This window comes from Ursus arctos, unplaced genomic scaffold, assembly GCF_023065955.2.
Source record: "Ursus arctos isolate Adak ecotype North America unplaced genomic scaffold, UrsArc2.0 scaffold_19, whole genome shotgun sequence".
Lineage (NCBI taxonomy): Eukaryota > Metazoa > Chordata > Mammalia > Carnivora > Ursidae > Ursus > Ursus arctos.
Window position 1 is genome coordinate 47153398 of NW_026622863.1, and position 13880 is coordinate 47167277.

Consider the following 13880-nt stretch of genomic DNA (forward strand, 5'->3'; position numbering starts at 1 on the left):
GGTTTTACTCTAAGTATTTATGCTTATCAACTTTCCATATAGAAGACACAATCTGGTGACCAGCAGGGAAGGCTGTACTTTTGAAAATAGATTATGAGATACTGTTGGATATAATTAGAACGTATGACCTCGAAGAGCATGAGAACACTGATGGTGAGACACCATTTGTGAGGCTTAAAATCAATTTAGTAGATTACGCATGCAATTAAAAAAAAAAACCCAGAAAATATCAGAGGTGCACTGCATGTCCAGATATCACTGCGTGAAATGCTTATTTCAGATGTGCAGATATGCGAGTATACATACGTCTGTACTGGGTCACATTACAGACTGGGGGCCGTGACTGAGAAAGTATGAAAAACCACTTGTCTAAGTATTTGAGGAAGGTATTAACTTCAAAATGAAACAACAGCAAGGCTCAGATGCAAAGTTCAAAGAAACGTGGAAAAATATCAACGGGTAGGTTTCATGCCTACATGGGCTAAAGTTTCAAAATACAAGGAACAAATTACCACCTGAAACAGATTCTTTCTCTCCCTCAGGATACGTGAACCCTGAGACTACCACTTCTTCTTTTTCTCAGTTTACAGTGGTCACCCGTGGAAGTTATACATTAGATCCTCAAGAGAATGAAGATTTGAAAACCGTCTGATATCTACTTTAACAGTTGTTTATTTAATGGTTAACCTGGAGGGAGTAAAGATGAGGAAATACATACTCATCTTTGAATGCATTTTGAATACATACTCATTTTATAAGTATAGTTTTTCTCATCTTGAATATTCGTTGCCTGACACAGAAAAAGGGAATCTAGGGAATCTGTGTGGATGCCAACTTTGGACAAGATGGATGGTTTGTAAGTTAGAAAATCTTGCAAGGAAATGAATAGTTTAGAAACTGTTATTTATTGACATCTTTCTCTTTCCTACTGTAAATGGAGAGATTTCTTCTATGAGGGACCTGCCAAGAGAGTGGTTGTAAGAATACTAATTTTAAAAATGTTTCTTTACCCAAATCAATTAAATCAGTCGCTACAGGCTGCAAGAAAGCCAATGGAGGATAATTATGTCTCTTTGGGTTATAATTCCAAAGTTAAAGCTTAGTAAGGGATGGGTTTTCTCTTTGAATCTCTGAATCACTAGGTAATTTATTCCACAGAAATAAAATCACTAGTATCCAAAGACATTTAGATTGGGGTTTTTATTGCTGTACTTTCATATTAGTAAAAAAAGAAGGGGATAAACTAATGCCCATCAATTAAAAAATGGCAAAATGATGCATGTTATAGCCACATATTGTATTATATAGCCATGACTTTAAAAAAAGTTATAATCTCTGAGTAGGTGGGATTTCTCCAAGGTATCATTGAAGAGAAAAATCAGTGTATTAATATTAGTTAATTAAATTAAATTAAACATTAATATATTAAAAATACAAAGAACATGTTGTATCTAAAGAATGTATCATATCTAAAGAATATATTGTATCATGTGTGACCTTGAATCTTAACTGAGATGGCAGCAAAACATTATAGAAGTGAAAGAGTTTCCTTTGAAAATTTTTACTGACTCTTGCCTACCCAGGAGCACCCTTAGCTACACAGTTGTCAGAGTCTTATGGACTCCAGAAATATTACTAACATGTTTGGATTCACATAAATGTCTAACTTGAAAATTCTACTTCGAAAAGAAAATTACAGGCCACAGGGTGTTATATGCAACTGATGAATCATTGAACATTACACCAAAAATGAATGATGGACTATACGTTGGCTAAATAAAAAAAGAGAAAATATACAGGCCAATATCCCTGATGAACATAGATGCAAATATCCTTAACAAAATATTATCAAACTGAATTCAACAATACATTAAAAGGATCATACACCATGATCAAGCAGGATTTATTCCAGGAATGCAAGGATGGTTTGACATTCTCAAAAATCAGTATGATACACCACATTAACAAAATAAAGGACAAAAATCATATGATCATCTTAATGGATGCAGAACAAGAATCTAACAAAATTCAACATCCATTCATTATAAAAATTCTCAGTGAGTATAAAGGGAATGTACCTCAACATAATAAAAGCCATTTATATAAAAAGCCCATAGATAAAATCAGATGGTGAAACAAAACTCAGGAACAAGACAAGGATGTCCACTCTCACCCATTTCATACAGATTTAGAGAAATTAGGCAAGAAAAAGAAAGAAAAGGCATCCAAATTGGAAAAGAAGAAGTAAGGCTGTCACTACTTGCAGATGACATATTATGTATAGAAGCCTAAAGACCACACACACACACACCCACACCCACACACACACACACACTGTTAGAATAAATGAATTCAGTAAAGTTGCAGAATAAAATACCAATACACAAAAATCTGGGCATTTCTTCAATCTAACAACAAACTAAGAGAAATTAAGAACACAATCCCATTTACAATTGCATCAAAAAGAATAAAATATCTAGGAATAAACTTAACCAAGGAAGTGAAAGACCTATATGTTGGAAAAATTAAAAGACACAAAATTAATGAAAACAAGAATTAATGAAAGAAATTGAAGAAGACACAAATAAATGGAAATATATTCATGCTCATGGATTGGAAGAATTAATATTGTTAAAATGTCCATACTACCCAAAGCGATCTATAAATTCAATGCAATCCCTATCAAAATTCCAATTTTCCACAGAAATAGAACAAACAACCCTCAAATTTGTATGGCAAAAGACCCCAAATAGCTAAAGCAATCTTGAGAAAGAACAAAGCTAGATGTATCATACTCCCTTATCTCAAACAATATTACAACACAACAGTAATTAAAATAGTGATGAGCACTGGGTGTTATACATAACTGATAAATTATTGAACATTACATCTGAAACTAATGATGTACTATACGTTGGCTAATTGAATTTAAATAAATAAATAATAGTACGGTATTGGCATAAAAACAGACACATAGATCAATGGAACAGAATAGAGCCCAGAAATAAATCCATGCTTATATGGCCAATTAATTTACAACAAAGGAGCAAGAATATACAGTGAGGAAAAGAAGTCTCCTCAACAAGTGGTGCTGGGAAAACTGGACAGCCACATGCAAAAGAATAAAACTGGACCCCTTTCTTATACCACAAACAAAAATTAACTCAAAATGGATTAAAGACTTGACCATAGATTAAAACCATAAAACTCCCAGAAGGAAACACAGGGAGTAAGCTCCTTGACATCGGTCTTGGTGATTATTTTTTTTACCTGACACCAAAAGGAAAAGCAACAAAAGCAAAAATAAAAAGTGGGACTGCATCAAACTAAAAAGCTTCTGCACAGCAAAGTAAACCATCAACAAAATAAAAAGGCCACCTACTGAATGGAAGAAAATAATTGTAAATCATATAGCTGATAAGGGGCTAATATACAAAATATATGAATAACGCCTACAACTCAATAGCAAAACCCCCCACACAATCCAAATAGAAAATGGGCAGACGAACTGAATAGACATTTTTCAAAAAAGACATCCAGATGGCCAACAGACACGAGAAGATATGCAACATCACTCATAATCAGGGAAGTGCAAATCAAAACCATAATGAGATATCCCCTCACACCTGTCACAACGGCCAGTATCAAAAAGACAAAAGAGAAAAAGTGTTGGCCAGGATGCAGAGTAAAGGGAACCCTCGTGCACTGTTGGTGGGAAGGGAAATTTGTGCCACCACTACAGAAAACAGTAAGGAGGTTCCTCAAAAAATTAAAAAGAGAACTACCATATGATCTAGTGATTCCACTTCTGGGTACTTATCTGAAGAAAATGAAAACATTAATTCAAAAAGATATACACACCCTCATGTTCATTGCAGCATTATTTACAATAGCCAAGATACGGAAACAACCTAAGTGTCCATCAATAGATGAATGGATAAAGAAACTGTAGTATATATATATATATACACACACATATATATACACACATACACTGGTATATATGTACTATGTGTATATATAGTATATATAGGTTTTATATATAAAACTATATATATATATTTATATATATAAAACTGTATATAGTGTGTGTATGCATATATATATACGTATCTAGTATATATAGTACATACATACGTATATATATATACATGTATATATATGTGTGTATGTATGTGTGTGTGTGTGTGTATATATATATATATATATATATATATAGTGTAATATTATTTGCCACAAGAATGAAATCTTGCCATTTGCAACAACAAGGATGGACCTCAAGGGCATTATGTTACGTGAAACAAGTCAGACAGAGAAAGACAAACACCACATGATCTCTCTTATATGTAGATTAAAATACAACAAGATACCAAGCTTACAGATACAGAGAACAGACTGGTGGTTTCGAGAGGAAGGGGTTGGGGTGGGAGAAATGGGTGAACTGATGGTTTTGGTGTTGTTGGCCTTTTTTTTTTTAAGTTTAAAGAAATTGAATAAGAATTTTAAGAAAACTGTAGCTAGGTCAAGAGACCCTTCAGGTGTTAGAGGATAAGAGGATGAAAAGAGAGGACAGAATGGGAAGATGAAGAGCCGGGCATCTGAATAAGGAAGTTAATGTAAGAATGTCTCAGTTGAAATTGCTGCATGGGAAGGACCAATTACGTATGATGTTGGCACTCAGCACTTTTGATACTGACTTTAGTTGACTGGCTATTCTTAATCTTTTGAGAACAATGGCTGCCTATCTATGCTCAAGGACCCCTACACAATTAGAATTAGGACAGGCCTTCATCAGAAAACAAACAACATTCTAGAGTATCCTTCCATTGTGCTGATTTACTCTGTGACTACCAGCTGTCCCACGGATGACTGAAGACAGTCTATTAAGCAATTCGTTCATTCAAGGCAAAGAGAAAAGCGAGTCAAGGAACCTGAAGCAGAAGCATAACTCTGACGGGTCTGATGGGCAGCCATGGGCAGTACAGAACTGAATGAACGGGCAGAAACAAACAATTACAGATAAATATGGACAGCCAGAGGAGGCTAAGGGGTTAGACACTTAGGGCCTGGAATGTTCTGACTCACGTCTTAGGAGAGGCTCTCTAGCTGCCGTGTTACTGCAGGACGGTTCTTACCTAAATACCCTTCTCTCTGGGTTTCTGCCTCCATCATCAAAAGCTTTTCTTCTCTCTCCAGCTGGAATATAAGCTCTGGTTTGAAGGGCTGATTCCCTGCAGAAAGGCAAAGAGGGCAGAAGTTTTAAGTTTTGATGAAGTCCAACTGATCTTTTTTTTTTCTTTTCTGAATCATGCTTTTGGTATCTAAGAACTGTTTGCCTAACCCAAGGTCATGAAGATTTTCTCCTGTGCTTCCTTCTAGAAGTTTCCTACTTTTACATTTTCCATTAGGTCTATTATCCATTTTGAGTCAATTACTTAGTGAGATGCGAGGCATGGGTATAGATGCATACAGAAGTCTAAATGTTCCAGCACCCTCTATAAAAGGGTGAAAAGACTATACTTTCTCCAGTAAATTGCCGTGGCACCTGTAATACATCTAAAATAGTTTCAGGATGGCTTCTTCCATCTCACCACAATAAACAAACCCACTGAAAATTGTTCAGGATTGCAGTTTGTTTTCCCACCCCCCCCCCCCACCGTACCTAACACTTAAGGGGATATAGTTACGTGCTGTGTTCCCTAGCTATTTCCGTAAGTTCGTTCTTTCTTTTCTCTCTTCAGTGAGGTTATGGTATTAGTTTCAAATATAATCAATTTCATTTGTTTCATTTTTCTTTTAGTTTTAGATTGCCATACTTCTGCATTCTTCTTTTTTTTTCTTTCAAGATTTTGTTTAAATTCTACTTAGTGAACATATAGTGTAGTAGTAGTTTCGGGGTAGAATTAGTGATTCATCGGTTGCAGGTAACACCCAGCGCTCATTACACCAAGTACCCTCCTTAATGTCCATCACCCAGTAGCCCTCTTACTTTTTTCTTCTTATTTAATTTGTATAATGCATTGAACTAATGGATTTTCAAAAGTCCAAACCAGACAGAAAGGCACACTCAAAGGAGTGTGACACATACCTTCCACACTCTTACCTCCCACCCACTGTATGAGACTAACTTCATGAATCTCTAATTAATCCTTTTTGGGTTTCTTCTTAAAAGACAAGCAGATATACGTAGGTTTCCTTATTTCCCTTCTTTCTTACATGAGTTGTAGTATACAACTAACGCTCTTTTGCACTTTGCTATCTTTAGGGAAAAATTCCTAGAAGGGAATTGCTGGGAACTTTGCTGGATAATTGGCAAATTCCCCTCCTTTAGGACTGTTTCATTTTGCTTTCCTACTTTCAATGCATGAGAGTGCTTTATTTCCCTCAACTTTGCCCAAAAAAGTACGGTGTTGAGTGTTTGAATTTTTGCTAATCTCACGGGTGAGAAATAGTATTTCAGCATAATTTTACTTAACATCTGCCTTATATTTAATGAAACTGAACATCTACTCACATGTGTGTACGTATATGTATGTGAATATATGCGCACGCGCACACACACGCCCACCTGCTAGTTCTATCCCTTGAGATACAAAGGGGATACAAAGCCACCACAGTGGTATTGACAGTACCTAGCATTCAGACCTTGTTGTTAAATACCATTCTCCAAGAAATGGATGATTCCAGAGCTGGGGTATGAAGTAAAAGATGAACACAGAACGGCATCTATGCCATGAAGTAAGGAAATGCTCAAAAAAAAAAAAAAAAAAATGGTGGAGGCATATTACAAAAAGCCAAATCTGGAAGAATTTTAGTACCAAAATAATTACAGTAATATTAGAAGCCATTTAAAAAGAAGAAGAAGAGGGGCGCCTGGGTGGCACAGCAGTTAAGCATCTGCCTTTGGCTCAGGGCGTGATCCTGGCGTTATGGGATCAAGCCCCACATCAGGCTCCTCCGCTATGAGCCTGCTTCTTCCTCTCCCACTCCCCCTGCTTGTGTTCCCTCTCTCGCTGGCTGTCTCTATCTCTGTCGAATAAATAAATAAAATCTTTAAAGAAGAAGAAGAAAAAGGAGAAGAAGAAGAAGAAGAAGAAGAAGAAGAAGAAGAAGAAGAAGAATTCACAAGTCCCTACAAATAAATAAATAAACGACCAAGGCATGTGGGGCTCTTGCTCACTGTAGAATGCCAAGAGCTGACTGCTAACTGTGAAGGAGGTACTAAGTCAGAAAATCATTTTGTAATGACCATGGTAAAGACCGCATAAGGCAAGGATCGTCACTAGATGCTAAATCTATAGGGAAATATTTGCGTGGTCTTAAAGAGTGTTGCCCTATGATTGCAAGAGAAACAAAGCAGTAATTTTATAGTGGACAAAGCGGACATCTTGATTGGGTGATCAACATCAGCACCACCAATGCGGGACAGATGGCGTGCCTGTGCGTGTGAAATGCTCAGAAGGACTACCGATGCGGAGTTCCAGCCAGAATGGATCATCTGAACCTAATTACAAGGAAGTAGATGTGGGGGTGGGGAGGGGAAGAACAGTATTCTTCCCAAATGTCACTGTCCTAAAAGAAAAGAAATTGCTGCGGAAATGCTCCGAATGAAAGGAGGCCAAACAGACATGACAGTTAGACTAGACTCAAGACTAGGCCTTACTCTGGAGAAAGAAAAATATGCTTTTAGAAATATAACTGGCTCTACTGATAAAATCAGAGCATAAATGAAAGACTGGATAAAAGTATGATATTTGCACTGGGAATATGTAAGAGAATATTCCTATTCCTACATTCCTATTTCTTCAGTGAAGAATTAAGCTTGCTTGAAGAGAGGTCTGGCCTTTGTCCTCAGCTCTTGGGAAGTGATCTCTAAGTCCTTGGCATTTCCTGTCTGGTAAGAGCGTCCTTCTCACGTAGAGGCTTTGGACCACACCAGATTGCTTACCAATGTGATTTATGGTGGGGCCTTTGGGCCACCTGCTATCAGCCGGATTTCCAGAGGGGCTGGAAACTAAGGTCAGACACACAGGTGTCCAACCATATCTATATAGCCAAACCACAGTAAAAGCTCTGGACACCAGGGCTCGTGTGAGCCTCCCTGGTTGGCAATACTCCATGTGTACTATGACTCGTCATTGCTGGGAAGAGTCAGTGCTGTCTACGACTCCTCTGGGAGAGACAACTAGAAGTTGGTGCTGGAAATTCCCTGGATTCTGCCCCAGGTGCCTCTTCCCTTGGCTGATTTTAACTTGTACGCTTTTCATGTAATGAAGTGTAACCATGAGTATAACAGCTTTCAGTGCCTTCTGGGAGTCCTTCTAGTGAATTATTGAGGCTGAGGGTTATCTTGGGGACCCCTGAGCTTACAACTGGTGTCACAGTAAGAGCAGTCTGGGGGACTCCCAAACTCTGCATACACACTGAAGTATTTAGAGATAAAGGGCCATGTTGTACATATATTACTCTCAAATGGTTCAGAAAAAAATATTATGAATATACATGTTTTCATATATACACACAAATATATATGGAGAGAGAAAGAAGATGCACATAAATAAAAAAAATAAATGGGGAAAAATATTACTGTAGGTGAATCGAGGTAAAAGCTATAGGGGTGTTCTTATTCTTTACTTTTGCAAATGTTCTGTAAGTTTGAAGTTATTTACAAATACACTGTTAAAGCAAAAAACAAAATACCTCTGAAAAATCAAGTTAATAAACAGTTACTGTTACTGGCACTCTGGGGAAAAAAAAAAAAAAGCTGGAGCAACTCCCTAAACTGACTTCATGACAAACACAGGGCAGGACCACAATTTGCCCAGTTCCATAGATCGAAGGACAGAAACATCTTGCTGTTGTACGGGGATTATTAGGACTCTTATTTGCCCAAGCTCAGGGGATGATTTCAAGAGTCTCAGAGCTTCAAACAGCTGAGCCACCCCAGGGGGCTGACTTTCAGTCACCGAGCGCCTGTCCTCACCCACAGAGACCAGGTTCCCGAAGTTCTCCAGCATCACGTCTCGGTACAGCTTCCTCTGGGTGGAGTCCAGCAGCCCCAGCTCCTCCTCACTGAAGACCACCGCCACGTCCTTGAACGTCACCGGCTCCTACAACACCAAGCACAGGCAGACTATGTTTATGGAAGAGCGGCAGCGCTGAGAAAGTGCCAAGGATGGGAAGCTGTTCTAGAATCTGGGGGACCCAATCGAAGTGCTGCCCTCTACACCACTCATTCCATCCACCAAAAGGGCTGCAAGAGAAGAAATTCTTGCACGTTATATTGTTGTCAAACAAACAAATAAATAAATGGCTGCTTTTTGTTAGCACTCCTATAGGTAAGTCCCTGCAACTCTTGCTGCATCATAGGCCACTATAATTTTAAATTTTATTTTATCTTTTTTTATTAAGAACGCCATTTGCCCCATTGCTTTCGTTCCAATAGTGTGTGATGGCGTCGCTGTTCTCCCTTTTACACATACACACACATTCCACTTCTGTAATTTGCCAGACTTACAGGTATCGCTCTTCTACATACTCTTGGAGTATGTAGTTCACGCTCTGTGCCCCATCTGGGGTGTGCAGCTGTGGCGTGGGCACAGCTCCAGAGCCTGGCTGCCTGTACATAACCTGGAATGTTCTGCCTTGTGCTAGCTACGTGACCTTGGAGAAGTTCTTCATTCTCTCCTTGGCCTGCGGATATCTGTACCATAGGGTATGATAACAACGTGAGCGACTGTAAGTAAAGCACTTCGAAGCAGTGCCTGGCACACAGTACCCAGTAAATGTTAGCTATTATTACGATTATTACTGTGATCGTGTCCGTCATCCCACTGCAGTGCTGTAAAGTAAGTCAATGATCTAGGAGATGATTAACTCATCCAAATAATGCATGCTCTGTTTTAGATTATCTATCATAAACGATGTCGCAAAAAAATTGTTTTTTTTGTTTTGTTGTTTTTTAAAAAGATTTTATTTATTTATTTGACAGAAAGAAAGACAGCCAGCGAGAGAGGGAACACAAGCAGGGGGAGTGGGAGAGGAAGAAGCAGGCTCCCAACGGAGGAGCCCGATGCGGGGCTCGATCCCAGGACTCTAGGATCACGCCCTGAGCCGAAGGCAGACGCTTAACGACTGAGCCACCCAGGTGACCCCAAAAATCGTTTTGCATAGACCTTGGGTTATCTCCTTAAAATAAATTCCAAAAAGTAGAAATGGTAATGCTGAATGACAACTTTCAGCATTTTGCTTCACGACAGGTGTTTCCTTCGAAAGAGTTTTCCAGCTTATTTTTCTTCCAAGTATAAATCCCTAAACCTCTACACCCTGGCCAACACCAGATATGAATACTTAAAAAAAAAAAATCTCTGATAATCTCAGAAGTAAATTTGGGAAGTAAAAACCAGTTACCTAGAAAAATTTTCACAAAGTTGATTAGTAATGAAGACCATCCCCTTTTCATGTATTTGCTGGCCATCTCTTACTCTTGTTGCATTCAAAATATTCATTTTGGGGACATTAAGTCCTTTCTTCCAAATATGTTGCAAATATTTTTCATTCTACTTGGTGATTTGTCTTGTAACTTTTTACTATAGGGAAATGTAAATGTTTTGCACAAAGACCTTTGTTCTGGCTGCGGCTCTGAATGGCACAACGTCAGGCCTTGGTTTCTGAATGAAAACTCTGACTTGGTTTTGGATTTTGTTTTGTTTTGCACTTCCTCCCTCCGGTAGCTCTTTCCTGATACTCTTTATCCAGAAGGGAAAGGCTTTGGAGTTGGCTGGACCCTTGTCTGCTGCAGGAACTTGAGCGGGACTTGAACTTCCATGAACCTCTTAGCTTCATGTTAACAGTGCAGATTATTCTAAATGCCCCTTGGAGCAGTGAATAAAGCGACAGATGGAAAGTGCCTGCATGTCCTACAGTATGACTATAATTTTTAAATTAAGTATCTGTATCGCTCCAATAAAATAAATTAATACATTAAGGGTGAAACACACAAAAGTACACAAACGTACACAGACACACACAAAAAGCTTCAGGTCTTGGGAAGAAAAAAATCTAGCTCTTTATATTGAAAACATCTCACAATTTTTTCCTGAGGTCACTTTCAGTATGATCCTGTTAGACAAAACCATCTTCTAGGTATTCTTTTTGTAAAGTACTTCAGGCACCTCTTGGGAGAAAAAAAAATTTTTTTTTAGTTTTGAGTCCCTACAACAGAAGGACAAATTATATTAGAATTCTCTCAGAATTGCTTTTTGTGGGGCACCTGGGCGGCTCAGTTCGTTAAGCATCCAACTCTTGGTTTCAGCTCAGGTTCTGCTCTCAGGGTCATGAGCTCAAGCCCCACGTCGGGCCCCACACTCAGTGTGGGGTCTGCTTGAGATTCTCTCCCTCTCCCTCTGTTCCTCCCCCTGCTCTCAAATAAATAAATCTTTTTTAAAAAATTGCTTTTTGAGTAAAGATTGTATGTAGCAAAACTGATGAGGAATAGTAAAAACTGGGGCGGGGGGGACAGCGTCCACTAAAATAATATTAAGTGCTATAATTTTAAGTAAAAAAAAATCAAGGGGCGCCTGGGTGGCGCAGTCGTTGAGCGTCTGCCTTCGGCTCAGGGTGTGATCCTGGCGTTCTGGGATCGAGTCCCACATCAGGCTCCTCTGCTGGGAGCCTGCTTCTTCCTCTCCCACTACCCCTGCCTGTGTTCCCTCTCTCACTGGCTGTCTCTCTCTCTGTCAAATAAATAAATAAAATCTTTATAAAAAAAAATTCAAAATTATATCTATTATTGTATATAATACATATAAAATGACTGTGAAAAAACAAGTAATTTATAAGCAGAGTAATGTGTGGCCTTTTTCATTTTTTAAATTTCTTTTTTTTTAAGATCTTATTTTTAAGTAATCTCACACCAATGTGGGGCTCGAACTCAGAACCCCGAGATCAAGAGTCATATGCTCCACTGACTGAGCCAGCCAGGCGCCCCCATTTAAAAATTTTCTATTCTCTTTTACACTATTATTTGTAAAAATAAAATGATAACAAGACAAAAACTGAAAGGAAATTTGTATTTATTTGACAGAGAGAGAGACAGCGAGAGCGGGAACACAAGCAGGGGGAAGGGGACGGGGAGAAGCAGGCCCCCACCAAGCAGGGAACCCGATGCAGGGCTCAATCCCAAGACCCTGGGATCATGACCTGAGCCAAAGGCAGACGCTTAACGACTGAGCCACCCAGGCGCCTCAGGAAAAAGGTTTTATTTATTTATTTTTAATATAAAATCTTTTTATTACGCTGTTAGTCACCATACAGTACATCCCAAGTTTTTGATGTAAATTTCCATGATTCATTACTTGCGTATAACACCCAGTGCACCATGCAATACGTGCCCTCCTTAATACCCATCACGAGCCTATCCCATTCCCCCACCTCCCCCCTCTGAAGCCCTCAGTTTGTTTCCCAGAGTCCATAGTCTCTCGTGGTTCATTCCCCCTTCTTTTTACCCCCCCCCTTCTTCCCTTTCTTCTCCTACCGAGCTTCCTACTTCTTATGTTCCATAAATGAGTGAAACCATATGATAACTGTCTTTCTCTCCTTGAGTTATCTCGCTTAGCATTATCTCCTCCAGTCCCGTCCATGTTGCTGCAAATGTTGTGAAATCGTTCTTTTTGATGGCTGAGTAATATTCCATTGTATATATGGAAAAAGGTTTTAAAGAGAAACAAAGAGCATGGCACATAAACGGTTAACATCTGCTGAAATTCTTTATTCCTGGCAAGTAAGGGAAAAAAGGTGTCCACCTAACTGAGAAGTGAAATAAAATGTTCAGTGACAGAAATAAAAATCCAACTCACCTGGAACTCGATCATTTTCTCCTCCTTTTCCTGGGGAAAGGCAGCGACCTGAGAAGGCAAAACAAGGCAATAAGAAAGAAGCCATGAGGGAAAGGGAAATGTAGCTTTGTGTAAAACAGACAAAGGTGTCCCTTGCCCCAGCACATGCTGCCACACACACCTTGGCAGGCCGGGTGTGGGCTGGAGTCCAGCTACCATGAGGTTATCCTGGCAGGATGCCCTCAAGCATGGGACAGTCTGCACAGTGATACTCAGCACTCCTCACACACCTCTCTGCTCCTAAGGAACTCACTCTGATCCTGGAAAATGTGGAAAAGGAGAGGCAGTGGAAGGTGCTGGTTAAAAGTGGACTCTGGGCACAAAACTGTTTCAAAACCTGGCATTGTGGTGTATTTGCTGTACATTTGCAATATGTTGGCACTGCTACAGAACACACATATGTAACATATAAGGGATAAGACATATATAACATATGATAGTACATATAACATATCGTATACACATATATTTAACCATGGTTAATTAATTAACCTCTCCAGGCTTCATTTCTATCATCTGAAGCATCAGGACCATAATAGAACCAACATTACGAGATTGCTATTAGGATGACATGTGAATAGCAGAAAAACCCTGTAATCATCCCAATGTTAAATTGGGTACTATTCTCTACCATAAAACTGTCCTTATAAATGTGTCTTGGAAGACACCTGGGTGGCAAGGATGGCTTCTTAATAACCTATTGCCCCAATAATAACACTTCATTAGACATTGAGACCACCCTTCTGAAAAGTTTAATGATGGATGTTCTTTTTTTAATTAATTTATTTTTAATTTTATTTAGTTTTTTTTTAGTATAGTTGACACGTTACATTTATTTCAGGTGTACAACACAGTGATTCTACAAGTTTATACATTATTTTATTTCACCACCATCTGTCCCCATATTCTTCTCGAAGCCAGAGAAGGCATCCCTCTTCCCACATGGATATAATGAAAGATCAAAGAGGCCTGTGATGCCACTAT

The 13880-nt window shown here is 38.8% G+C and overlaps 1 protein-coding gene across 4 annotated transcripts in view; it reads right to left on the bottom strand.

The window, feature by feature from the left end:
• Positions 1-13880, bottom strand: part of ZNF112 (zinc finger protein 112) — a 49656-nt gene that overhangs the window by 11038 nt on the left and 24738 nt on the right. For 2 of the 4 annotated variants that reach the window (XM_044378168.3, XM_057314439.1), the window contains 3 exons: positions 12858-12905; positions 8984-9110; positions 5136-5231 (listed from right to left, as the gene is read on the bottom strand). In XM_044378168.3, coding sequence (XP_044234103.3) covers positions 5136-5231; positions 8984-9110; positions 12858-12872 — 238 coding nt within the window. In that variant the 5' untranslated portion in view covers positions 12873-12905. Of the gene's footprint in view, positions 1-5135; positions 5232-8983; positions 9111-11089; positions 11715-12857; positions 12906-13017; positions 13157-13880 lie in introns of those variants that run through there. The other 2 variants (XM_048223951.2, XM_044378169.3) reach the window with 2 other exon arrangements.